Genomic DNA, 25926 nt, shown 5'->3' on the forward strand with positions numbered 1-25926 from the left:
TAAAGCAGTCATAGAGAATATGTGAGTAGGTATGGCTTTGTTCCAATAAAACTTTATTTATAAAAATAAAGTGGACCAGATGGCCCAGGGGCCATAGTTTTCCAACCCCTGTTCTAGAGGTTAGTGCATCAAGTGTTAATAAATTATCTTCCTCATATAATTCCAATTCCTTGTGGTACTTTTCTATGTTTAATTTTCCATGGGAATGGAGATCATGTGGTCAGCATCATTGGATTTGAAAAGTATAGTTAGGATATTAGTGTACATGAGCTTCTGATGACACTCTGGAGAGGGAGGCTGCAGATAAGTAGTCATATTCCCAAGCAGAGAAGGAGAACTAAGACTCAGGACAAACAAGAAAACCTGAGGTCTTAGGATGGAAGGGATTTTTGAAATCACTTACATTGTCCCCTCATTTTACAGAAGAGGAAGTTAAAGCCTAACAGTATTTGCCCACGTCCATTTCTCCATAAAAGGGAGACATGCATCCTAATTCTCACCCCCCTGGCCTCTCTCAGACCATGTGAAACAACAGTGTTGCAAGGCTATTGCTCTCTGCCTGCCTGGGCTTCCTGGCTCCTCCACTCTCAGTACAATGAATGGGTTAATGCCCTCTTTGGAAGGATACTTACTAGACCTCTCCCTGGGTGTTTTGGTGTTGAAGACAGAGAGAGGATTGTAGCAGTTAAGGGTAGGCTCCAGGAATGCCACTGGTATAGCTGCTGCCAGTGAGGCTAGACATTCTCCAAGGGCAGGCCGCTGCCTAGAAGCAAAGAAGTCTGTTTAGAAGTGGTGCCATCCATATGTTGGCCCCATGTACCAGTGGGCCAGGCTCCTTACCAGAATGTCTCAGGTCCCTTCCCAAAAGATTATTCCACTGGCCATCTCTAGGCCCTGGGCTCAGCAAGGTTGCATGCACTTCTCCCTCTCCCTATCTTGGTCCAGAAACTAAACCGATGTTTATACTGGTCTCACTACTTAGCACCCAGTTCTTCAAGGCTCAGGTGCTTTGTTTTTCTCTCCCAGTACATCTGAGAGCAAATTCTGCAGGCATCCAAATTATGATTGATCCTCCTTGCTCTTAAAATACTTTGAAACTTGTGTAATTTCTTTGTGTCTATTCTCTGCTATTGATAGAGACCCTGTGTCCATTAGCAGGCACAGTGGATGACAGGACAATAGCATCAATAAAACAAAATATAAGCCCTGCCTTGCAAGAAGAGCAATAGGTCTTAAAGAACATTGCTTGATTCAAAGGAGGGACCCATAACACTTACTTACTCCTCCCCTCCCTCCCCTTCCATAAACATTTGAGTATCTCCCAAGTATTAAGCTCTAGGTTTTAAGGCTTTTTATGAAATAAGCAAAGAAACAAGCAAACAAATGCTTGGGATTCCTAGTTCAGAATTTTCCCCAACTGAAAGGACCTATGTTTGCTTGCAAGATAACTGAGTCTCTGCAACTGAAAGTGATGGGAAGCATCCACTTGGCTGGTCACAGTAGGGCTAGAACTGAACTACTGTTTCCCCTCACAGATCTAGGGTTAGACTTTGGGTTGTACAGCCTAATCAAGCAGGTCCTTTCTGCCAGTGAGACAATACAGCAACAATGCTGGAAAGGCACTGTGGGGGGGGCTGACATCTGTTGCTTACTGATGAATAAGAGATAATAGCCATTTGTTCCCCACTGTCAATTTCTTCTCTCAGCCACTCACTGGCACCCAAGCACAGACAGACTATATACCTGTCCTGTGAGTTATACATGTGATGTCAGTTCCTAAATAAGGGAAAATAATTTTTCAAATAAGCCCATAATCTGAGTTGTTAGACCAAGACATAAAGATAATGAGTAGAAAATGTAGACAATAGGTCTACAATTAAGAATTGGATTGATTTTTCAGTTTTGAGCTCATCTTGTACCTTGCTTTGCCTTTCTCTGTGACTGACCCACTTAGATAGAAGGCTTCTGCTGTGTATATGAAGCCCACAAGCAGAATCCGTGGGTACTGAGAGTGTCAGGCTGCCCCTGGAGGGATTTACAGAATCATTCTAGAGGTAACTGGCAGCTGGAGAGGGGGAACGCACAGTCAAGAGCCAACGCTTACCACACTACAGCAACTGTGTCAGACTGGAGAGGCAATCGACCATTAGGACTTCCTTTAGTGCCCCACTGAAGCCTGGAGCCATGACTTCGGGTAAATGGCCCTTCACTGTGACTGCTGACAATTTCAGCAGCACCACCCATAAACCAGAAAATCAAAAGCACAGAGTCTCTGGAAGTGGACCACAAACATTTACTCATGGTAGGAAGCTTAGGGAAGACTGCTTGTTTTGTTTTTGTTTTTACTTAGAGATAAGCCTGATTTTCTGAACTTTAGCCTTTGTCTTTCAGAAGAAAGATCTTTTTGAGTACAGAGCAGATATAAAAATAGTTTTATATAGAATCCTGAAGCAATGTAATAAAATAGCATATCTTCATAGATGAATTACAGGAATTAAAATCAACCTGTACTTCATTATAGCATAAAGGGACACATTCGAGATGGATTACAAATGTGATCTTCAACTGGTCTTGAAAAAATAACTTGACAAGAGTATCAGAGGTAAAATCAGAGTCTACAGGGGCCTAGCCTGAAGGTATACAGAAGGGTTCTGCTTGAGATTCAGGACAAATCTGGTGGTTACTCTTAAGAGAGGCATAGTAGAGAGACAAAGGAGGGAGTGGGTGGGTGAGTGAGCTAGCAGAAAGCTATATATTCCTTGGAGCCACCATCCAATCTGCAGTCAACTTACCAAACTTATGGGAAAAATGATCTTTTCATTATTTTAATGGAAAATTAATATATGTGGCTTTCTTATCCTCATCTTAGCCTTGGCTTTTAGGACTGACAATATGTATGACTGTGAAATACTTGAGCAGATTACTTTAAACACAGCTCCCAGCAACAGTGAACTGACTGCCCTGAAATGGGCAATCTCTTTTTGGCTAATGGCCCAGCTCTGCCCTGCCCCTTCCGTGAATATTCTGTAAATATGGTTAAATCCCCTCATCTAGGAATGCTCCTGAAGCAGATTAGCAAGCAGCCCTTGAACAAAATAAATTCAACCAAGCCCTGCATTTTGATGCTGCCCTGGGCTCTATTTGGAGGCTACATCAGGGCTAGAAAGGGAGAGGGGAGCTGGAGACTGCAGAGGTTTAGTGACTCCATGGGAAACTTTAAGAGGTTGTTTTACTTCTAAGTAAGTCTTGGGCCAGTCCTGCTTCCCCCCCCTTTTCCTGCCCCAATTATTTACCTTCTTTGCCAAGCTCGAGGTGGTGGACAAGTAAGAGAAAAGAGGGATCATTTTAACTGCAGACCTGAATGGTCTATACTCGAGAAAGTTGAGGAGAGTGAGAGCTTATATATTCAGACCTGAGGACCATACAAGGGGATATATTTTTCAGTCCACAGTTTCAGTATTTTTACCAAACACACTGGCCAATGAGTAAAAGAATAGTGTTTCTTCTTGCTTTTAGAGAAGGAGGAAATAAGGAGACAAACTGTGAAAGAAAAGAAATGCCATAGGGAGGGTACTGACTAAAGAAAATCTGGGTGAAAATGAGGAATGACATGGGGTAAGGGCTCAAATCTGATAGCAAATTTTAGTTTACAGGGAGACGAACGTAGGATATAGTTGGTTCTGAATTGCCTCAGTGGTAAACTGGTCAATTATTCTCTTTTCACCAAAACAAAGTCAGGAGCTCATGGAAGTGAATTTCTGGAATTTCAGACAGATACAAAGGCAATCCTTGGGGCAAAAGATGTTTGAGGAGTCTCAGTCATCAGGAGCTGCAATGGCTTGAGGGAAATGATCCTGTCCTCTCTGATGCTAATTACTGACAAACTTGAGCCTCAACAGGCTCGTAACAGGACAATTTTTTCTAGTTTGGACTGCATAATGATGCTAATTAGCTGCTTGGCCATAAGAGATAAACAAAGACTCTCCTGGCCTAGCTGTCAAAAGTTCTGTATAAGCAAAGCTCAGGAGTCTGCCAATTAACATTCCTGGCTGTGAAGTACCAGGGTGGATGCCCTTGGCCTCCACGCAGGGCCTGCTGGATCCACAGGCAGGACAAGCAGGCAGGGAGGGACTGAGCCCAGCAAAGGCCTGCTCTTCTAATGCTTATCTGTCATTAGCGCCCCCAGCGGGCTGATGTGAGTATGGAGAAAGCATCCAGGCAGGGCTGATCTGAAGAAATGGCTCTGTTATCAATCAAAAAACCTAGGTTGAAGTGTTTATTATGGGATATGGAAACACTCCTGCTTTCGTCAGTTCTTATTGCTTAGTATATACTTTTTCATACAATAGATATGCAGTCAATGCCGGACTGAAGAGGGTTCAAATTTTATTCCTACTTTGGAACAAGCTTTCTTAGCTGATCTCTCAATTTTATTACCTGAGTCTGGAGTTTACCTCTCAAATGTCTACTGCCAGGGACACAGACAGAGCAAAGTCATCCTATTAATAATAACTATGCTTTATACATACTGTTGCTTTGCAATTTTGAATGATTTCATGTACCCTGCCAGGGAAGGCTAAGGAGCAGAAAGTAATGTATAGCAGTGACAGGAGCACAGGGCCGGTTGGGGTATGGCAGAGCTATTGACAGAACTCAGAGGTTCAGAGAATGTGTGGAATGTCTGATGAGAAACAAATGTCCACTGTTCTGTGGTAGGGCAGAAGGGAAAGAATGAATAAAAGTGTGACAGAAAAGACACTGCTTTCATTTGAAAAAAACAACCAACCAAACAAACAAACCAGATTCAATGCTTGATGTAATCAAATTCCAAGGTTAGTTTTCTTGAACCCTGCCAAATGCTCTATCAAATCTAATATCTTCATTAAAGAATACAAGTATTATGCATGGTTAAATGTACAAAACTTTTACCCTTCTCTAAATTTTTTTACCTGAAAACTCCACTAGTCATTGGCATTCTCAGTATTATCTCGATTAGGAAATATTCCAAAAGAAACATCTCTACTCTATTTCAATGAATTCCCCCCCCCCCGCCCCCTTAGAGTCATCCCCATCGTTTTGGTGTCTGGAACTTTTAATCCACAAATTACACCTCAGATATAGCTGAAAACCAAATATTCAGTGATTTCCTCATGACTCTATAGACATCCATCAGTCATGGAAACTTCAGTAAAGGATGGTAGAGAAATGGTCGCTTTATTATACTTTCCTTTGTATAAGCCACCAGAAAACAGGAAAAAAAGTTGGGAAAAAATTTGAACTTATGCTGAAATTAGAAAATGTGTAGTAACTTCAAACCACAAAGTACAGACCAATCGTACTTTATTTCCAACTGAAATGGAAACACACGTTTCCAGGCCTAACGCAGAGTACAGATGTCTCTAAAGTAAATATGGGGATCTTGAGGGACCCTTTGAAACAACGAGGATTAAGGGTGCAAGCCCTGGGAGACTCGGTCAATGACAAGTGTGTGGAGAACTGGTTCCATGTTGCAGAGTGGCAGACGGGCCAGTTTGGCAAGGGGTATGTGCCACCTCCTACTCCTATGACCTGGGCTCCTGACCTGGAGAAACGATTGGAGGTGAAGTGGAAGAAAGACGGGGAAGTAACTTGCCTTACAGCTGTTGACCTGAGTCCTCTAAGTGGAGAAGCAGCATGCACCGATTCCCTAAACAAAGGCCCAATGACTGTAGGATGCACTGAGAGAAACCCCAGTCTCCTACCTGGCCCCGCTGCTTGCTTTTGTTGGGGAAGACCCCAAAGGCTGAGGGTAGATGCGTGTCTAAGGCTAAACTCACTGCTGATGTTGTGAGAAAGAGTTAGCCCTGAGCCAACTTCTCAGATCTGAAGCTGCCTGCTCTTTCCCATTCACTCTGTTCTGCCTCAGCACACAAGCCCACACATACCATCTCCTTTTTTGAGAACTAGCAAGGTACTCAACAAGAAATCGAAGAGAAACCTAGTTTAGAGGAAGAATAATCTAGAAAAAAAGGATATAGCAAAAACACTTCTGTAAAACACTCAGAAAATCAAGAAAATAAAGAGTCAATGACATGAAGAAGTTGAAAATAACTGTTAAAACACAAAACGGCAAGTAACAATTGGCTGAACGTTATTGGAAAGAAAACGAGAGCTGTAGAAAATTTAAAAAAAATGTAAACCAACAACTGCTTTCCTTGAATAGCTAATAAGGAAAAAAACCCACAAGTATATAATAAAATAAATTTTTGCGAGATGAGGAGAGACCCAATACTGGAGACTAAAGGGTCATATTATGTTCTGAGGAGTGGAGAGGAGTGATATGGGGTAAGCAAAGTTGAGCTCCAAGAATCCTATGACTCTTTCTTTCCACTGCAAAGTCGCATGTAAGTGTAGGTCTGGGCAACATACTTTGTCAGAACACAAAGAAACAAGTCTGCACCCTTCTTAAGGGGGAAAAAAGACCTAAGAATTTTATGCCACAGAAATTGTTCACATATAAAAGTCACGTCATGATATTCCAAAATATGTGAAGCTCAATTGTATCTACGCACTCTTGAAGAAAAAAACCACCTGATGAATCCAGCTGATAAAAAAAATGTAGGAATGGGAAAATCATGGGTCAAAAGGGTCGGTGACTTTCATGGGATCATTTAAATATAAACTAAGGTAAATAAATCAGGGAATATTGGTTATAAACAGAATGTATATTGAAGAAAATGGGAAGGCAGAAAGGACAGGGAGGTAGACAGAAATATAAATGTACTGACTTGCTCACCTCTTAAAATACGGAGTTAGTGAATATTGTATATAATTGATAAATTTTAAAATATGAGTTGTATCATAAAGAAATTCATTTTTCAGCTTCATTCAACAAGACAAAGTTGCAAAACAATATGGATAGCATGATGCCATGTGTAAAAATACGTGTGTAGAAAACTCCTGGAATAAGGCTTATGAAACTGTTAAAGGTAGCTTGATTTGGGAATTGGATTCAGATGGGGGGTAGTCTGGGGAGAGGAAAACAGTAGATTTTAACTTGATATACATCTGCACTGTTTGTTTTTTTTTGAACAAGCATGTCTTGCTTTTACAATACAAAAGAAAATAAACAAAAGCCATTAACAATGTCAGCAGCAGAACTTGAAGATGTGAGATCTCCAATTCCCTTGTTGCTTGATTAACCAACAGACTGACAACAGGGCAGCCTTCACCTGGGTGCTTCTCCAAGCCTGCTGCCAACAGACAGCGAAAAAAATGCCACAGGCACCAGCAGTCACAGTGCTGTGAGAGCAGATGCACAATAAACCAAGAATGAATAAACGAATACAGTATAAAAAGTCACGTGATGAGCACTCTTTTTTCCTGGTCTGACATTTCAGAGTTGATCTTTCTTTGACTTTTTTTTTTTTCTAAAAGAAAAATGTATAAGTTTTACAAAAGAATAGTACAAAAGAAACACATATATCTATCTGTATACATACATATAAACTGAGAGAGTAAGAAAAGATATTGAGAAAATATTCACAAATACTTGATGAAAGAAATGACTTGATATTTTTTAGTGAAATTCAATATTAAACAGAAAAAAAGCTTTGGTTCTCCGGTTGACTTGGTATGAAATAGAGTTAAAATTTTTGTCTGCCACGTTTCTATTCCTAAATCACAAAACTACCCATATTTTATTTAAAACAATAAGGCATGTTAGCCAATTTTAAGGGATTAAAATCATAATCAAAACAAATTTAGAAAAAAAAATAACACATTTAGTTGTGTACTGTTTTTGAAGGAGCCAGCCTTTTATTTTTTGAGAAATTTTTTTATTGAGAAATTGCAATCAGAGTGGTAAACGTATGCCCTGACATTTCTGTAAGTTTTTTTTTTTTTATGTGAAACAAGGGCTTATTGTTGATATTTGTTTTATTAAAGTCATCATAAATAGAGGAGGCACATGGACAGTAGATAGATACCAAGGGGATATTTAGATGAAGTAATTTTAAAGTACATATCAAATTCCTTCCAGTTTCCTTGTTTGAAAGTACCAAAAAAAAAAAAAGAAAGATAAAAAACCTTCTAGGGATAATCTAAATCCAGAGCTTGGTCAACACTGTATCTGTGCTACCACCCCTCCCCATGCATTTAAGTAGTACAACAAAACTTATGACATTTGATGCTAAGCAGCAGGGAGTCACCAAAGGCTTCCACTGGTTCAGTCAGATAAGATGGCAAAGTTGGACCCTAAATACCTCTGCAAACAAGCTTGTTCAGATTTAGGATTATTGAAGAGCATTTCTGCTAGCAGAGTGTGCACTTGTTTTAAACTGCAGCTAATCTGACAGCTGAGAATGGTAAAGGTCCAGGGTTGTATCACACAGAAACTCATTAAACACTAAAGCAAACTGCCTCATGTCCCTTGAGCTTCTCAGCAAGCTTAAGCCACAGGAACTCTAGAAGCTATTTGGAATTTGTGATTATGAAGACAAAGACACTTTTGCCACATTTTTTGGTTACTAGCACATGATTTAGCTTGGCTATATTTCTTCTCCAGCCACATACACTCCCCAGCTTTCACTACAGAAGTCATAATCTCAATGAAAAGATGTCATTAAAGGTTTTTTATTTTTTAAGTAACATTTTTCTAAGCCCCAATGTGCCAACCTCTTTTGTCCACTAATTACCTTTCAACATAGATGTTCTTTCCTGTCCCAAGGGAGTAGAGGCTGTACAGTATGTGGTAGCATGAAATTTGCACGTCACTCACTGAAACAAAGAAGAGCTGTCATCAGGTGCGTTGGTCCCAGCCCCAACTCCTTCACGCCGAACAGGAAAAAACCCTATCGCGTGTCAAGCACCTGCCAAGAGCAAAAGATCTTTTTTTTTTTTTTCAAACAAGTACAACCCCTTTCTACCCAGATGTTAGTAGCAGAAGTGGGAGAGAAAACACTGATAGGAAATTGTATTCCACTGAGCGATCTGTATTCGGAACCATAATACTAGCCCAGTTCAGAACCAGAACAAATGTGTGTAAAGCTTAGGATAGAGATCTTATTGCTTCAGAGGGGAAGGGATAATCTCACCAATAGGCCCTTCCATAATGGGATTTTTTTCCAATAGAGGGAGACACTGCTTCAGATTTTTTCTCTTCTTTTTTGGCACATGGTCTGGGAATTGGAGCCGGGTCCCCTGCAGGAAAGGTGAGGATTCTACCACCGACCGCAAATCATTCTACCGCATGCACCTGATGGACCAGACCTTACTTAGAGCAATAGTTCCTCCCCTTGAAAGGAAGAATGAAGAAAATCCGAAGCGTGAATGAATCTTTTGCTCATTTCCTAGGGGGAGCGAAAATATGCCAGCCCTACCTTCTTAAAAGAGAGAGAAAAATTCATATGTCTGCACCTCCCAAGTCCTCTGCTAGACATGTTTTCAAAAGTCAATTTGGGGCGGTGCAACAGTGGCTCAGTGGCAGAGTTCTCGCCTGCCAGGCCAGAACCGGGTTTGAGTCCTGGTGCCTGCCCATGCCCCCCCAAAAAAGTCAATTTAATCATATCAGGAATTTACCATGTTTCCTTAGGGAAGGGCATGTTCTACTTAGGAACTCATAATTTAATCCGGAGGCTACCTGCTTCTGACAATGTCTGCAACTCATAATAAAGCTGTAATTACTTTAACATCATCAAACTAAATTAATATTTTATTTTTTGACAAAGGAAATAAATTGTTTCCAAGACACAAAAGAATGCTTTTGGGTATCCCCTTGCCCCCACACCCTATAGAAATACCTGATTTTCAGCTATTTAGGGATATGGAAGACACAGCCTGAGCTACTGACAGTTGATTATATTAAACCATATGCCAAAATTTAAAATGTGAAACTGAAGCTTGGGGGCAGATTATCTGTACTTGGGGTGGGGGTGCTGTGCATGGTGCTAAACACAAAGTAAAATAAAACTGACTGGTCTTCGGAAGGCTCAGGGAATGAAAACGTTTAGCCTCTTTCCATTGCTCCTGGTATACAATGAATACATTAGGGTTTCTTAACAGGAAAACTGGTGTCTGGAAAACCCTGGGAGAAAACCTCTATTTCCTGCTGTATTGTTTAGACAACTTTCTCAAATTAAGCAGGAGTACAATTGCTGGGAGCTAGCCTAGTTGGGTGGGAAATTTTGGCCCAGTACAAAAGTGAGAAAAGATCAAATATCACATTTGCAAATTTGGGGATTTCTTTCTCTCCAAGTCTATTGCTTCATTTTTAAAACCTAAGATGGAAAAAGCAGGAGATAAGTACCTCTCTACTCTCCACTCCACCCTCAAGGTCAACACAAGTAAGTGAGCCATATACTTCCTCTCTGTGGCCATGTGCATATAAATCCATGACAAAGAGCTGTACGACTCACAGAGTAAATCCATCCCGAATTGATGCTGTGCCACATGCTCAAAGATGGATGTCAGGATGGGTAGCAGCGCCACCGTGGTGTAGTTAATGTTCTGAGAAACGCCTTTAATCTGTGTTCTGGAATGGGTAAACTTCCCAAGCTTCAGGTTTTCTGAAGTCTTCTCCAAGTCTTCTGCAGCATTTTCAAAGAATGCTCGTAACCCAGCTTTCACCAGCTCTGAACCTGATTTCATGACAGTCCTGTAAGCAAAACAATGTTCAAAACTAGAAGCATAATCTGAGCCTTTGGCCAACCTGCTTCTTGAAACTGAAACTGGTGATTTGTAGTCTTTCGATGACACTGTGTCAGAAGAAACGCAGAGAATAGTAAGCATCCGGGAAGAAATCTGGACCACACAACCCCAAAGGGGACTAGAGATGACAGCAGGCTCTGAGGAAATTATTGCTCGACTTCTTAAGAAACTTAGAGAATGACTTAAAATGAAACTCAATGCTTGCTATCTCTGTAATGTTGCAGCTGGTCATATCCTTCTGTAACTATCTAATTAAAGGGATGGGGAAGGGGAGCTTTACTTGCAGCTCACCATGGACTAAGCAACCTTTATAAGACTAGCTAGAAATATGAACTGTCCTATGATGGAGGACCTCCTAGAGAATGAGAATAAGGAAATAAATCAACTGATCTAATTAGAAATTAGATTTCTAATAGCTTCGATGGGGATGGGAGGCAGGGAGGGGTGGGAAGAGAAAAGGGGCAGCCAGTCCCTTTTAAAACAGCATAATCAGAGCAACGAGAAAAATGCTGGCACGTGCCCTGCAAGAATGGACATTAGCCATTGACATCTAAGGCCTTCCCTCAAAACTGTTTCACAAAACTTAGAATTGAAACAAAGCCTACAAGTCATCTATGGTTTTCCATATTACTTCAACTTATTCAGAAGAATGTTATGACTGAGTCGGTTCAGTGACAGATGCTTTTTATCTAGAGCATTTTCCTGATAATCATCCAATCAATCAAGAAAATTAAAACAAGGTAATAAAGTCAGTGAGGCTTGCCCTATTCTGTAAACATGCATGAAGTTAGCTTAGACTCAGGTGTTCTCAGGAATAATCATCAAACACATTGGCCTGTGCTGTAGTTTAAGCAAACTCCCTCCTGAGGCTTTTGGCATGCCTCTTGGAGTGATGAATAATGATTCCTCATCCCAGTTGCAAGGGATTTCTGTTCCTGGGACGCTGTGGTCTGATCCTGAGTACCTCATATTGTCTTAATATCTCCATAACATACTGGTTTCTCTTGAAACCCTTAAAATCCCTATATCTTTTTTTTCTTTCTTTTATAACCATTCTCACTCAGCTCATAGTAGATCTTCCTTCCGTGACTTTTCAGGTTGTGCCTTTTTACTGCACTGGGCCTTGGGGTATATGCCCCCTTCTCCAATTTCCACTAGGGCTCTTCCTGACAAGTGTGTTAAGGAACGTTCCCCATCATTCCTTTCACCAGTTCTTTCTTTCTTACCCATCAGATCATTTATGCTTATATTGTCAGAATTTATTTATTTTTTTAAAATAAAGACTTCCTTTCCTGTTGGGCCATCTTTCATCCAGAACCTCCAAGCATGAGCTCAAACCTATCTTTGTCTCTGATCTTTCTGAAAATGAATCTCCCTATTCCTTTTCAGCTGTTTTGAATTTTGCGTGATCTGGTTCACCTCCCCCAGATGCTTAGGCCCTCTCCACCCATCAGACAGCTCCTCCTTTTTTTGTTGAGAATTAGGCACAAAGTGACACATTGACACATCTTCTACTTTATCTTCTGAAAGATGAACTTCTCAGTAAGCGAAGACAAGAACGGATCAAATGCTCAGCTTTTAGCATTCACTATATGCTGAGACAGTGGCGCTCCATCATGTGAACTGTGAAACAGGGAGTGCCAATTTCCAGGGTGAAATTCATCTCCCTGTCAACCCTGCTCTTCTCAGCTCCCACAGTGTAGTCGTATGTCTTCTTTTCAGCACAATAATAAGTGAGAAGAGAGGGTCAGAGAGGGAGTCTCAAGAAAATATTAGAAAAAACTGGGAAGACTTACCTTGTGTCAAGTGTCTGGGCTAAGATGTGAAGACAGCTCACCATTGTAGTAGAATCACTCCCTAGAATCAAATGTATCACCCGTGAGTACCCAAACCATGCAGCCTGTTTTTAAAATGCAACCTTCTCAATATGCACAAACTATAGCTGAGCACAATTAACCAACACCACACATAGTACCCGGTCCATGTTTGGGGACAATGCATTTATCTCTGACCTGACAGTCTCCATGGTATGATGGATGTTAGATGCAGAGCTTAAAAACATTCATTGGTGTGGAAAATCTGAGCTGTTAAAAGGCTAAAGAGGCTATTTATCAGGTCAATCTTCTATGGCAAATTTAGGTGACACCTTAGTCCCTAGGCTCAGGCTGTCTCAGGGAGCCACAAATAAAGGCAAAATGCAAGTTCAGGACAATTACAGCAAAGAAGGCAGACTTTGACAATACTTCTCTTTACTTACCAAAGAGGGAAATCCTGTGTCTAACAAGAGCAGCAAGTTTACAGAACAGGCTGCAGAGAAAAGAATGTAAGTTGGAAGAGCACAGAGATTCAAGGACTAATCATTTCCCCCCATCCCCACTGCCCACAGTAAAACAAAGAGCATATAGATTGTCTTACGAAGATGAACTATTTACCTCTCAAAGAATCCTCTAGGCCACACTTTGGAAAACGTGTGGTTCACACTGTCTTTTTGGAGAATCATGAAAGGTACTTTACAGGAAACCCAACCTTACTGAAAACAATGCTTCTGTGACATTACAGTATTTTGTAGTGATCTGGTTGAAAATGATGCCTTGCTATAGAGTACTGTGTGTTGAAATGTTCCTTTGTATGACGTTCAGGAATAAATGAAGATTCTGGAAGGAAGCATGTTTCCATCGTTGCAATGGATTGCAAACCATTTTGCAATCCTTCTGGGACTGTGGGGCTTTAGTTGGGAGATGGCAAGAAGCTAGGATGGGAAGGATGTTAAGGGTTAAGGTGTGGGGAGACTGTGTTAAATGAAAAGCATATTTCAAGAAATTGCTTTTTCTCTGTTTTCAGGCCTGACTGGGCTGCCATCCTACCTGTGTCCTTGGAAGTTAGGAAAGTCCATCCAGTAAGCTTTATGTTTTTTGATCTTTCTTCTTCCTTGCACCTATATTTTCCACCATGGAACCTGTCATGGTCAGGTTCATGTGTCAACTTGGCCAGGGGGTGGTGCATGGTTGTCTGGTCGGGTAAGCGCTGGCCTGGCTGTTGCTATGAGGACATTTTATGGACTTAAATCTGATCATGTTGGCTGCATCCACAAAGGGAGGTGTCTTTGCTATGAGTGAACTACATTTAATCACTGGAAGCTTTTTTTTGGGGGGTGGTGGTGCATAGTCTGGGAATCAACCCAGGTCTCCCACATGAAAGGCAAACATTCTACCACTGAACCACCCGTGCGCCCCCTCCTGGAAGGCTTTTAAGGAGGATTCAGAAGAGACAATCACTCTTCCTACTTCAGCTAGCCAGTCTTTCCTAAGAGCTCACTGAGGACCTTCACTGGAGCTGCCAGCACATGGCCTGCCCTACAGACCTTGGACTCTACATACCCCCGGTTATGTGAGACAGTTTTGTACATTTTATATTTACAGATATCTCCTGCTGAGTCTGTTTCTCTAGAGAACCCTAGCTAATGTAGAACCCTTGAAAGTCTGGCTGTATTTCACTGCTTTGCTTTGCTTTCCACACTACCTCATAGAGGGCCTTGCACAGTTAGAAAGGAGTCCCAGGAGTGTTTCTGACCACGCCACAGATGGGCCATGTCCAGGGGGACTGTGGCCATCACTGGACCTGTGTTCCTGAGGCTCTTGGGAAGAGAATCCTCAGAACCCTGCCCTGACACTGGGGCAGCTAGGTAAGGGCTCTGGAATCCCTTCAGACAGCAGTCACGTGGCGGAATGGGAACAGGAGAAGCAGGGTACAAACACCTGGCACCGGCCGTGGTTCCAGTGAGTCTGAGCTGAATTCATTCCACGCTCTCATGTATACTCATCATGGGGCTCGCCCCTCACAGGGCAGATGGCATTGGATGGACAGCTTCACTGAGAAGACATGCATCCTGAGGGATGTATGTTTAACCTTTAAGCACTTGTAAATTCGTGGCCTGGCTCTTTTGGAGCTGTCTACTAGAAAAATCAGAGTCCCCCATGAATGGTCATTTGTTTTGTTGCTGTTGTTTTTTGGGGGTGCATGAGCTGGGGGCCATTTGTTTTCGAAGCAGAAGTAAGTTGGAACCCCTTGTCCTAGAGCTCAGAAAAACTCAGAATAAGTTAACAGAAAAATTGGCAGCCAGCTAATGTGAAATTAAATAATGGCTGCTGCTTTTCATTTTTCTCTTCCTATGGTGTGTTTTTTTTCAGCGATATGTGTTGATGAAAACTCATGGATTTGGGGGAGGGAACAACTCTGAGGAATGCGGATTCTGTGGCTCTGCCTGGAACTAGCTGGGCTGTCTGTGTGTTGGTTTTCTCTTCTGTAACAGAGAGTAATTAGAAGACCCTTTTACTTAATTTTCAGAATTAGAGGTGGGTAGACTCAGGTATTCCCAGTGAAAATGCTTCCAAGTGGACACATGCTCTTTATAAATGCAAAGGAACCTCTTCTTCCTAAGGCTGGTGGTTGGGTTATTTGATCCTCAAGCTAACACTGCCCCTCACCCCCACCTGGCCATCTGTCCTCCCACTGCCGGAAGCGCTTTCTGAGGCATGCTAAGGCCAGGGCCTGAATTTTCCAACGGTTCCTTTTCATCCCTTATACAGCCCATGATTTAAATAGAAGCATTGTCCTTGGCCCAGAGTTTTGAGAGGCCAGAGTCCCCAGGAACTCCACCTGCCATTTCAGAATGTGATGGGGGTCCCAGGTGAGAAAGTTTGGGAACCACTGGTGAATGACATCAGGGACAGGAGAGGTGGGACAAGTGCAAGTAGCAGAAACAAAAGGGCTCTGGACAAGTGAACACATTCAATGCAAACACGACCACTTCTGCAGGAGGGCGAAGAGCACATGATGTATTTGAAAGCTATTTGCAAGGCTGATCAACTCGGCGTTGTATTGCAGCCGCAACAAATGGTGCCTGACTGAACAAATGTTACATTTCCATGTATTAATAATCTAAGAAAAATAGATGAAGGAAACAGACACACCTGCCCTCTGTTGGATTATCTGAATATTTCACTTTGCTCCTCATTTCTCTAGCTCTCTACATAATATACTGATGCATCCTGAAAATACTTAGGATATCCTCATTTTTTATAGCAAAGGAGTCTCTCTTGAGATTAAATAATTACAGGGCAGAAGAAGTGGCACTAGTGGAGAGAGGAGACTGGACTTTCACTTCTGCTCCCGCCTACTAGCTGGGTCCTTTGGGGCACTGGAGTGGACCTCACTCAACTGCTGTTTTCTCCTCTGCATAAAGGAGCTCATAATAGATAGTTATTAGAATTCAAAACACTGATGTCTCACAGTGAGACTGACACAAATGGGCAGTGGATGCTGACAGGTGAAAAACTGCACTCAGTGCTTAGCCATGATTAGGGATGAATAAATGTTAACTAAATCCTAAAGTGGTATTTAAGGCTGAGCACTTAGAAAGCATAATGCACACTGTCTATCCTCTGTGGATACTGGGGAAAGAGCTGATGGACTGCTTTCATTAGAGGCCTTAACTCTTTGCTGTTTAAGGTCTAATTCATTCCGTGTCTTTCATAAATTGAAAACAGAGAGACCCTGAGCCGTAGAGGACTCTATCTCAGACTCATCATTAACATCGCCTTTTCTCTTATCCCTGTTGTATTCACACGTTTTGCCTAGCAGAGTGAGCAGGAAGGCTGCTTTTGGTGGAAATTTTTTTTTCCTATTAGGAATTTATATTGAATTACGTTACTCTAGATTTCAAATCTCAAGTCATCGCATAAGATCTGATTCTTCTGTTTTTCTAATCTTGAAAAGCCTGATTATGGGGTTGCAAACAGTATCAGGCTTGTTTCTTTTTACTATTCTGTGTTCCCTTTTCCCAAGCTTCAGAGTTCTCTTAGGCTTTATCTAAGTGTTATTTCAGGTTAGAGGCTGACTTGAGCATACAAAAATTTTCCTCAAGCCCTAACAATACCCCCCAAACAGTACACTTCTCTTCGTTGCCAAAATAGTATAGTTAGGTTTATGAACACATTTTTCTCTCAAAATCAATATGATAACCAAAAACCTCTGAGCCACCAATCACCATTTCTCCAAAGGACTCACCACTTATTTTCCAGGAATCTGGGAATTTAAAATCACATCAGCACCGTGACCCTCTCTTTATTTTGTGGACTCACCTGGCCACCATTTCCTTCTCTTTGTGGGAGGCGTACCCACTGCTGCTGAGGGGCTTCAAGGGGGATGACAGGAAGTAGAGGCGGTGATTGGTGAAGTACTGATCAACCAACGGGAGGAGAACCTGGAAAACCCACCCTGAATTAACTTCTAAGAAGTTACCAAGGCCCTTCTTTTGGTTCCTTTTAAAGAGCTCATTCTCGGTGAGCAAGAAGCCTCTGAAGACGGGTCCTGACATTTCCAGGAAACTTTACCCTGTGAGCCCAGGCTTCCTTCACATTTCGCTCTTCTGTTTTTTCAAACCAGAGACCCTAGGGATATGTGAAAGGTGAGGGCAACCAACTAAGGGCCCAAAGAAACATGCAGGCAGCCCCGAGTTACATTTGCAGGAGAGTCCCAAGGGTCAGCTGCTTAGAGAGAGCTTCCTGGGCTCAGCATCCAGTCAGCATACCTGGTGCATGGCTTAGCACCACCAGCCTCAGGACAGCTGTCTCTGCTTCTCAGCGCAAGGCTACCACACATGTGAAGACACAGCCTCACTAGTTCTCTGAGTAGGGCTGTGTGTAGAGGCTGCCCACTGGCACGCGGGTTCACCCCGCACAACTCCCTGTGTCTTCGCTGGACACAGGGAAGCCCGGCTAAAGAATACATTCTCTGGCCTCCACTGCAGCTGAGGGAGGCGAAAATGACTACATTCTAGCCACTTAGATAGAGCCTTAAAAAGAAGGCAACCTGCCTTCCCTTCTTCTTTTCCTCTTTTGCACAGAAGCGAGGCAAGTGAGCCTGCTTGGACTGGGCTGACATGAACTGTACTTCAGGTTCTTCCTTTCCTGAGCAACAAGAACCTGGGTTCCTGGATGAGGGAGGGGAACAGAGCAGGCTGCCCACCATCTCCAAATGCCCACCTTCCTCCAGCCGTCACAAGAGAGAGAAATATATGGCTGTCTCGTTGGAGCCACTGGTAGTTTGGGTCTCTCTACTGGAGACCCTTAACGTGTACTCTCAATAGTAGAGATTTTGGGAAAAAAGAAAAAGTGATTTGATTAAGTGCAGAGAGTCACTTACTTTGGCAAAGAATTTGATTTGTTGATCATGGGGAGACTTCTCAGTTTTTCCGCTGCTGACAATGGCTTCTACAAAGACAGTTAACACAAAGTCGAAGAGAGTAAGAAAAGTCACAGCGTTTTAGAAACAGTAGTTTTTTTTTTTTTTGAAGGCCGCTGTAAGTCTTTTTGAATTTTTACAAAATACCTTATATTTTTACAAAGTACTTCTCAGTTGTGCTGGCTAGTTATTTCTTACGTTAATTCTCTAATTGTAGTCCATTTTAGCGATGGGAAAGCAGCTCTAGAGGGGTAGGATCATACGCCCATAGTCACAAAGCCAAACAATGGAAAAGTTAAAATAGACTAGTTTGAAAAATGACAAAAGGGTTAATAAAACCCAGTAGGGAAGTCAAGGACTAATCTGATATATATTTTTTTAAGTGGGAAAAGAAAATCTCAGCCATTGTTTTACTCCCCAAACCATACTCTAAATGAATCACAAACTACAATATAAAATAAGTAAAATACTAAATAAAGGAATTTAATTTTTTTGGCTACTTACCTAAATGGGCAATAAACTCTTGAGCAGAATCAACATATTTCAGGATCTTCTTCAAAAATTTATAGGCAAACCTCTTTTCCATGGAGGAGGAATCCAGCTCCATATCCTTTATTCCCCTATGTTGGAAATAGGTAAATCCCAGGAAGCAACAGAGAAAACTATGTGACTTCATTGCATTCTCAATCCTACTTGGGTCCTTTATTTCCCGAATGTTAATGGTCACTCTGGTTTGGTGACATGACTCGTTATTTGACTGATTTCCCCTTGCGCTTGGACTCTGTCTTGGTGGACATTCAACATCTAAGCTACAATAATTTCCTCAAAGATTTTTATTATTAGGATATTTATCAGTCATTCAACACGCTAGAAGTTAAGTTTTTTTGGGGGGGGTGGGGGGGAGAGGAGAAAATAAAAATTGAAGTCCAGTGAAAGGTCCCAGCAGTGTCGGGGGTGGGCGTGAACTGACGGCCGTTTTAAACCCGGTAACGGGAGTTGGCATCGTCGGGAGGATGACATTGGACTGAAGGTGGTGAAGGCTGAGGCATGTGGACCTCAGAGGAAGTGTCTACTAGGCGTGGGGAGCAGGAGGGGCAAAGTACTGTAGCAGGAGCACGTGTCCTTAGTTGAAAGAACATTAGAAAGAGGCCAGTGTGGAGGGAATGGAAGTGAGCACGCAGTAAGAGGGCATGGGATGGATGACAGATCAAATTCTTCAGGGCTCTGTGGACCATTCTTAGATTTCGCCTTGGTAAAAGCGTGATTGAAAGCTGCAGATGTTCCGAATAGAGGAGTGATGTAATGCGACTTACCCAGAATCAGTGTGGTTGCTATGTTTAAAATAGATTGTTTGTGTGTGTGTGTGGGGGGGGGTCAAAGAAGGGAGTCCAAGCAGGAGGCAATTCAGCAACAGTGGTGACAGAAGGGAGGATGTGAAATGTGGGCAGATTCTGTGTACAATTTAAAAGTAGAACTACCAGGATTTCCTGAAGGATTTTGGGTATAGATTGTGGGAAAAAGAGGAGTCAAGGTTTCTGGCTTCAGCATCTGGAAGAATGGGCTGTCTGTGAGTGACGGGGAGCTGAGAATGGAGCAGGTCTCAGACAAAGGTAGGGGAAGCTAGGAATTCCTGGTGGCCAGGACCTTCCATCTTCATCTGAAATCCAGATGCCAACAACAGGGTCTGGCATAATGTAAATAAATACTCAGGATATAGCTGAAGAATTCAATGATCTTTCTTCGTTTTGTCCCCTATTTCCTTTGTAGTTATAGTAAAGAAGACTTTTTCATTTTTACGAGCAAGCTATTTGTCAGCAAATCACACTATGCATCCATCTTGGTGTTGAGAAAAGGATTAAAATGACCATAGGAAACTTTCTCGAATGTTTCCCTGGAGCTGTCTCCTGCTGTCTGACCTTTCCTGCTTGACAATACGGCAAATAAGTTTTGTTATTTTTTGGTATGAGATACAATAGAAATGTTTGTATAGATTTTTACTTTCTTGAGGAAACTAAAAGCAGAAACGGCAGTTTGCTCAGTAAACATTTCTCCTAGGAAGAACGGCTATATCCTAATAGGAACACTAGCTTGTTTTTCATTCTACAGAGGTTTCAGCAAGCATGATTCCATGCAGCACAGTCCACCACTGACACGTGGTCAGAGAGAAACCAGGTTCTGCCTCTAAGACTTAGACAGCCAAGACCGTTCTCATAGAAAACATTCATCTAGAGAATTCTCACATAGGTAAGTCTCAGACTAAAAATCTTAGGAAATCATGATTGACTGACTGCTTCGTTCCTTTGTTCATTCATCCAGGAGTTATTGAGAGCTTGCTAGGGGCAAGGCACTCTTCCAGGAACTGTGGATTCATCAATAAATAAAACCAAAATTATCGGCTTTGTAGAATTTATATTCTAGTGTGGAGAAATAGACAATAACGAACATAATAAACAATTGAATTGTGCAATCTTGATACCTATGCCTGGTATTTTGCTAATAGTTTGTACAGTTTTTTTTTCTTTTAATCTTTATAATAACTTGATGAGGTGGGCATTACTGTCCCCAATTGACAGTTGAGGAAACTGAAGCATTGATAAATGATCTGAGGTCACTCAGTCAGGGGAAGTTCAAATTCCCTGGATACCTGACAATGAAGTCAGAATTCTGGCCAGGAGAGGTAAGGATGGGAGGACATCCCTTCACATAAATGTGTCTATCACGTAATATCCTGGACTTAGTGTAAAATCCTCCACTAGCCTAAATGACTGTAAGTTTATTGTTGATGGGATCACATTCTATTAGCCTGTGTCAGCAGCACTTGGAATCATGCCTGATAGACAGTGGGTGATAAATAAATATTAGGTGAATGAATGGATGAGAGATGAAAGAGGCAGATAGTTGTACCTATCAAAACCCAAGACAGTAACGTGACTTCTCCCAGGGACTCATCAATATCTCTTTTTAGATACGTTGCACCATCTTTTCCACTCAAGTCAAACTGTTGTGGTTTAACAACCCCTCCTTAGCCTCTTGCTGGGTAACCACTCCTCTCCATTCCCGCTGTAAACACTGACCAGAGCTCATGGCCCCTCCCCCTTCTGCTCTCTCCAGCTCAAGTGCACTCACAAGGGTCAGTTTCCTTTTGTTCAGGGCTGCTTATATTAGCTATGCCTGCTATTGCTACCAGGTAATGTAATTAAATATCACATAAAACAACAAAACAAAGTGTGAAGAGAACTGCTGATTATATGAAAAATAAGTAGTGTATTTTGCAAAGATCTGTAAATGCAAGTTGCCAAATAAGTAGTTGCTGAATTAATTGTGCATGAAACAACTGTAAAAGATAGTGGAAGAAACGGAAAAAATCTAAAACTATATTACTACATGTACATTGTTTTGCACATCCCTTAAATTCTCACTGCTCTTTAAAGAAACCCAAATTTCAAAACTTTGAGGATGCATTATGGATAGCAGTTTATAATTCTGATCCATAGAACCATTTGCAAAGAAAAGAGGCCTTGGCCTACAGTGCAATGTTTTGTAAATGAATGCATGTTCGTAAGTTTTAAGTTAAAACTCAGTACATGTATAATTTGTCACGGTCCTTTGCAGTACTTGATTTTTTGAAAACTGGTATCACATGTTTCATTTATGTCAGAAAATAGGACTTCATGCTCCAAAATAAAATTTTTCTCTTTTCAAAAATTAAGTATTATCCTTTTTCTGATCTGTTTTGTAGACAGGCAATTAAATACATGGAGAGGAAGAGATCATACCAAAGCCCCCCCCCCCCCCCCGCCCTGCTCGCATCATGTGGAGGGTTACTTACCTAGAGACTACAATGCCATTCACTTGGAGGAATTTAAACAGATCCTGTGCCTTCTCCCGGTCCCTGAACTTTTCCTTGGCTGTCAGGGTGTCATATGGTACCAAGAGAGGATGACTGCCACCACCTGAGATCAGTAAGGTGAGAGGGAGTAACATATGTGGCTTTTCCTTTCCATTTCTGGGAAAACACACCTGGAGCCCCCCCCCCCCCCCCCCCACAGCCCAGCTTCTGTGGAGGAGGCTGTGAACCAGGCTCACCTTTGTTCCCCAGCTCCAGCTTCTTCTTCTTGGCCCAGATATTGTGATAGTTCTCAGCCACGACCTCCACCATGCCCTGTGTCCCATCAAGGATATGCAGGTCAAAGAGAGCCCAAGCAAGAAAAAGGGGTTTCTATCTGCCAAGCTATTTCAGGCAGCCTCGGGAACAGAGCACGACCAAATGCTAGCAGCACATGGCTGTTTCCCATCATTAATTAGCATGTGCTTACGCACCTCATTAGTTTTATATCTTCCCCTACACACAGAAAACAATTGCTAATTCTGTCCTTCCCTTGTAACTTATTATCCTGGCAGTTTGATGTATTTATGAGAAGCACACATTTCCACTTGGAATTGCATTCTGGCACACAGCATCTGTCACAGGGCTGAAGGGAGAGGCATGGAGAGGGCATCGAGCCCAAACTCGTAACCTGACGAGAGGGTTGGGAGGGGGGGTCCAATGGCTGGAGAGGGGCAAAACCTAGAATCCCCGAAAGCTTTTGACTTATACTAAAAGCAGCCATATCTTGGAGAAAATTGCTGTGAATATGGTTTCTCAAGTAAAATTCATCCTTCAGAAGCCAACAAAAGAATGACTTGAAATGAGGGGTGTCCTCTGGAAGGATGCATTCTCTAAGGCCCAAGGCACTGGCGTGAGGGCCTCCAGGAACAGTAACTGCTCGAGCCCAGGCAGGCTACTCCACCAAGGGCAGGGGTGACAGGACGGGAGGACTGGCAGGAGGCGCTTACAACGTTCATTGTCATCCCCTTGGCTGTATGTCTTGTACCATCATGGGAAACTTGAGAGAATTTGCTATGGCGTATGCAGTCTGTCCTTATGATTAGAGGGACTTACAGGGATCAGACACCTCCATCCAGGGATTTAGTTTCATAGAGTCTTCTACTGGCTGGTATATCAGCTTTTTTTTTTTTTATTATTAGGGTTTTTAATAGTAATTTGCTGTTTGTTCTTCCTCTGCCTGAGTCACCACCTGCTATGATGTTCTTGGAAAAGGTGCTGAACCTTTCCTTTCTTGGATGATTAGTCAAACCTGCTAAGATTTTCTCTGCGACTTCTGCATGATGTGGCCCTTCTCAATTTTGCTATTTTAATGGAGATTTCATATTGGCATTCTTTTCTTCTTTAACTCTTTGGAGTGTAATATGTCTTACACTCGAGGGGGTTCAGAAAGCATGTCATGCTATTTTGGAGAACACAAGTATCAACACTGACCTGGAGCTCTCTGGAGAGCACAACATTTGAGAGGTCGAGGGGAGCCGGGCTATAGCTGTTGCCCTAGGAAAGTAAAGGCAGAATCACTAGGTTTGCTATTATTTCCCTTATTCTTATCAGCAACCCCAATTTTGACTGTCAAAGAAATGTGCTCTCTCAAATGATCCCCTGGTTTTGTCTTAGGTGGTCCTGGACGATGATACCCCAGGGACAGCTTTCCCAGATTCTCCATCCTACCGATCCAGTCAGCCTCTTGGCATGGCTGTCTTACCTGGCTGGCCTGGGACATGCTTCGAAGCTTCTCATTTTCCCGCTGCTGAACCAAGGCTTCTCCCTCTTTGGTCCTCTCCACAGTCCAGCCCACAGCCAGCATGGTTTTCAGGGACTCTCTGGCAGGCCAGCGATAAATTTCCTTCTCCTGGAAGAACATTTGAGAAGAAGAGCTTGGCAGACCTTTCACTAGGTCAAGCTATCCTTTTTAGCATCTCACCTGAAACACATCATCAGTCTCTTTTTGATGTTTTTAAGGATAAGACCCAACAGTCTCAGAAAAAGAGAGGAGCAAGTAAGGAGAGTGATTCCTCATTGTCTAGTAGCTCTTTAAGATGGGAGCATTACTGAAATGCATCTGCAAAAAATCATTTGAGCTTGGGAAATAGAATTTCTTAGATTTAGAATTCTCCTTTAATGTATGCACAATTTTATAGGTGGTCAAATGCATTCAAAGACGTGCATGCCATCCTTTAAATGTGCCACTAGTACTAAAGATTACAAAGAACTCTTACTGATTACAGGATAGGAATTCAGAGTTGAGTTCAACCAAATTTTTTGGTAGCTAAAAACAAGAGACTTGTCCATGTATCCGTGGGGCCTCTCTTCTCTACTCCCTTTATCTTCTATGTCCTTGGAAATCATTTCTAATTGAATTTTCTCCAGCAATACTTTCCTCCTCTCCAATCATCAAACAAAACCCCTTCTTAGTTCAGTTACATGACAGCTACAAATGCATTTTGGCTCAGGTTGGACTCTGAGAGCCAAATATATAATGTGAGGCTCAGCTCTTGAAAACTGGTTCTGGGGTTTTGCCATTGGCAGGCTTATGAGCCATTTACTGAGTCCTAGAAAGTCTCAAAGCAACTTGAGGATAAATGTGCTTTGAACTCCTCTCACTGTCTGAAATAATTTCCAAGCATAAAAAAATCAGCATGGCAACACAGATGCTCATTCCTTACCTTCTCTGTTAATGTCTTGAAAGGCCTTATCAGTGGGTGGGTCTTCACATTTTCATCCAGGGAAATTCCGTATTTCCATCCATTCTGACTCTGTAGAAATGTTCTCAGTTGAATGTCGTTGGCCCTGAAAGAGCCCTGCTGTATGACCCCAATCCCTGCTTCTATTTTCACAGAACAAAAGTGATGTAATGGACTGTGGCAGAGCTTGGAAATCCCTCTCCAAAATGTCTAATTAATGCTTTAAAGCTGTCAGGCATCCTGTCCCCTGAATCTTGAACTCTGCTCCTTTAGTCCCTCTGATTTCAGTTGCTGTCCTTTCCACTAACTCACTTGTATTTCAGGCCCATGTAAGTCAGAAGAATGCTTCAAAAGACACAGAGAACAATGCTTCTCAGGTCAGCATGCCATCTTCACAGGCAAGACCAGAAGTAAGGGCTAACAGGCATGGAGGATGGGCCTCCTGCCCACCACGTGGATGGCTGATTTGATTTATACCCTTTGCCTGAGAACCCCAGAGCAAAACTGTAGTTGTTCATGTTTCCTAGAGCCATAGAAGTAGTTTAAGAACTTCAAGTCATTCAATGAATATTGGCTGAATGCCTGCTATAGTATGTACCAGATTCTTTGCTAGACACTGGAGGTAGAGAGATAAGCAAGAGTCTCTGATTTCACCATTACCGCCCAAAGGCTCCTCACTGCTTTCTCAATTTCTGTCTTAGACCATCTGTTAAATATGTATGTTTTTCACATTTCTGTCTCTTCTCCAGAGACACAGTCTCCCTGGGGTGATCTAATCTAGGCCCATGGCTTTAGTTATCACTTATAAATGGATTAATCTCAAACAAGTATTTCCAACTTGGATCCCTTCCCTAATTTCCAAACCCATTTAAGCTCAAATCAGAACCTGGCACTGTATTCCTCCAACTGGCTCATCTTCTTGTGTTCTCTAGATCCCAATGAATGGCCCAGCTGACACTCACTTTCCAATGAGAAACAGGGAGTCTTCCCTGGCGCCACTTTTCCTCTGTACCATCTCACTTTTGTTCAACTTTCTAGACCTACTCATTTGTCTTGCTCTCTCTATCTTCCTCCCCAACACCTTAGATCAGGCCATCACTGGCTCTCACCTGGATTACTGCAATGACTTCCTAACTCGTCTCCCTGCCCCCAGTCTTGCCAAATCTCTATAGGCTCTGTGGTCTACATTGTCAGGTGATGCTTAGAAAATTACCCTCATCAGGGCACTCTACTGCTTTAATTTTTTTTTTATTTAAATTTACACCCTCTTTCCTATGGCCTGTGAAGCTATAGAGACAATTTTACTTAATTCTCCAGATTTCCACTCTTCTTCCCCTGCCCTATCCATGCTCCAGTGACATTTACTTGTGCCTCTCTAAACCCCTCAACTCTCCCTTGCCTCTGGGTTTGCATATGCTGCCCCCACGG

At 42.2% G+C, this 25926-nt stretch overlaps 1 protein-coding gene across 5 annotated transcripts in view; it reads right to left on the reverse strand.

Annotated features, from left to right (window-relative positions):
- The window catches only part of RYR3 (ryanodine receptor 3), a 498481-nt gene that overhangs the window by 66684 nt on the left and 405871 nt on the right, over positions 1 to 25926 (reverse strand). For all 5 annotated transcript variants that reach the window (XM_077127361.1, XM_077127358.1, XM_077127359.1 and 2 more), the window contains exons 53-65: positions 24481 to 24570; positions 23520 to 23666; positions 23249 to 23311; positions 22015 to 22090; positions 21758 to 21881; positions 18433 to 18548; positions 17890 to 17957; positions 16827 to 16948; positions 12944 to 12993; positions 12483 to 12543; positions 10395 to 10633; positions 8676 to 8757; positions 633 to 763 (exon numbers count right to left, since the gene is read on the reverse strand). In XM_077127361.1, the coding sequence (XP_076983476.1) occupies positions 633 to 763; positions 8676 to 8757; positions 10395 to 10633; positions 12483 to 12543; positions 12944 to 12993; positions 16827 to 16948; positions 17890 to 17957; positions 18433 to 18548; positions 21758 to 21881; positions 22015 to 22090; positions 23249 to 23311; positions 23520 to 23666; positions 24481 to 24570 (1369 nt within the window). The remainder of the gene's footprint in view (positions 1 to 632; positions 764 to 8675; positions 8758 to 10394; positions 10634 to 12482; positions 12544 to 12943; positions 12994 to 16826; positions 16949 to 17889; positions 17958 to 18432; positions 18549 to 21757; positions 21882 to 22014; positions 22091 to 23248; positions 23312 to 23519; positions 23667 to 24480; positions 24571 to 25926) is intronic.

Source organism: Tamandua tetradactyla, chromosome 14, assembly GCF_023851605.1.
Source record: "Tamandua tetradactyla isolate mTamTet1 chromosome 14, mTamTet1.pri, whole genome shotgun sequence".
Classification (NCBI taxonomy): domain Eukaryota; kingdom Metazoa; phylum Chordata; class Mammalia; order Pilosa; family Myrmecophagidae; genus Tamandua; species Tamandua tetradactyla.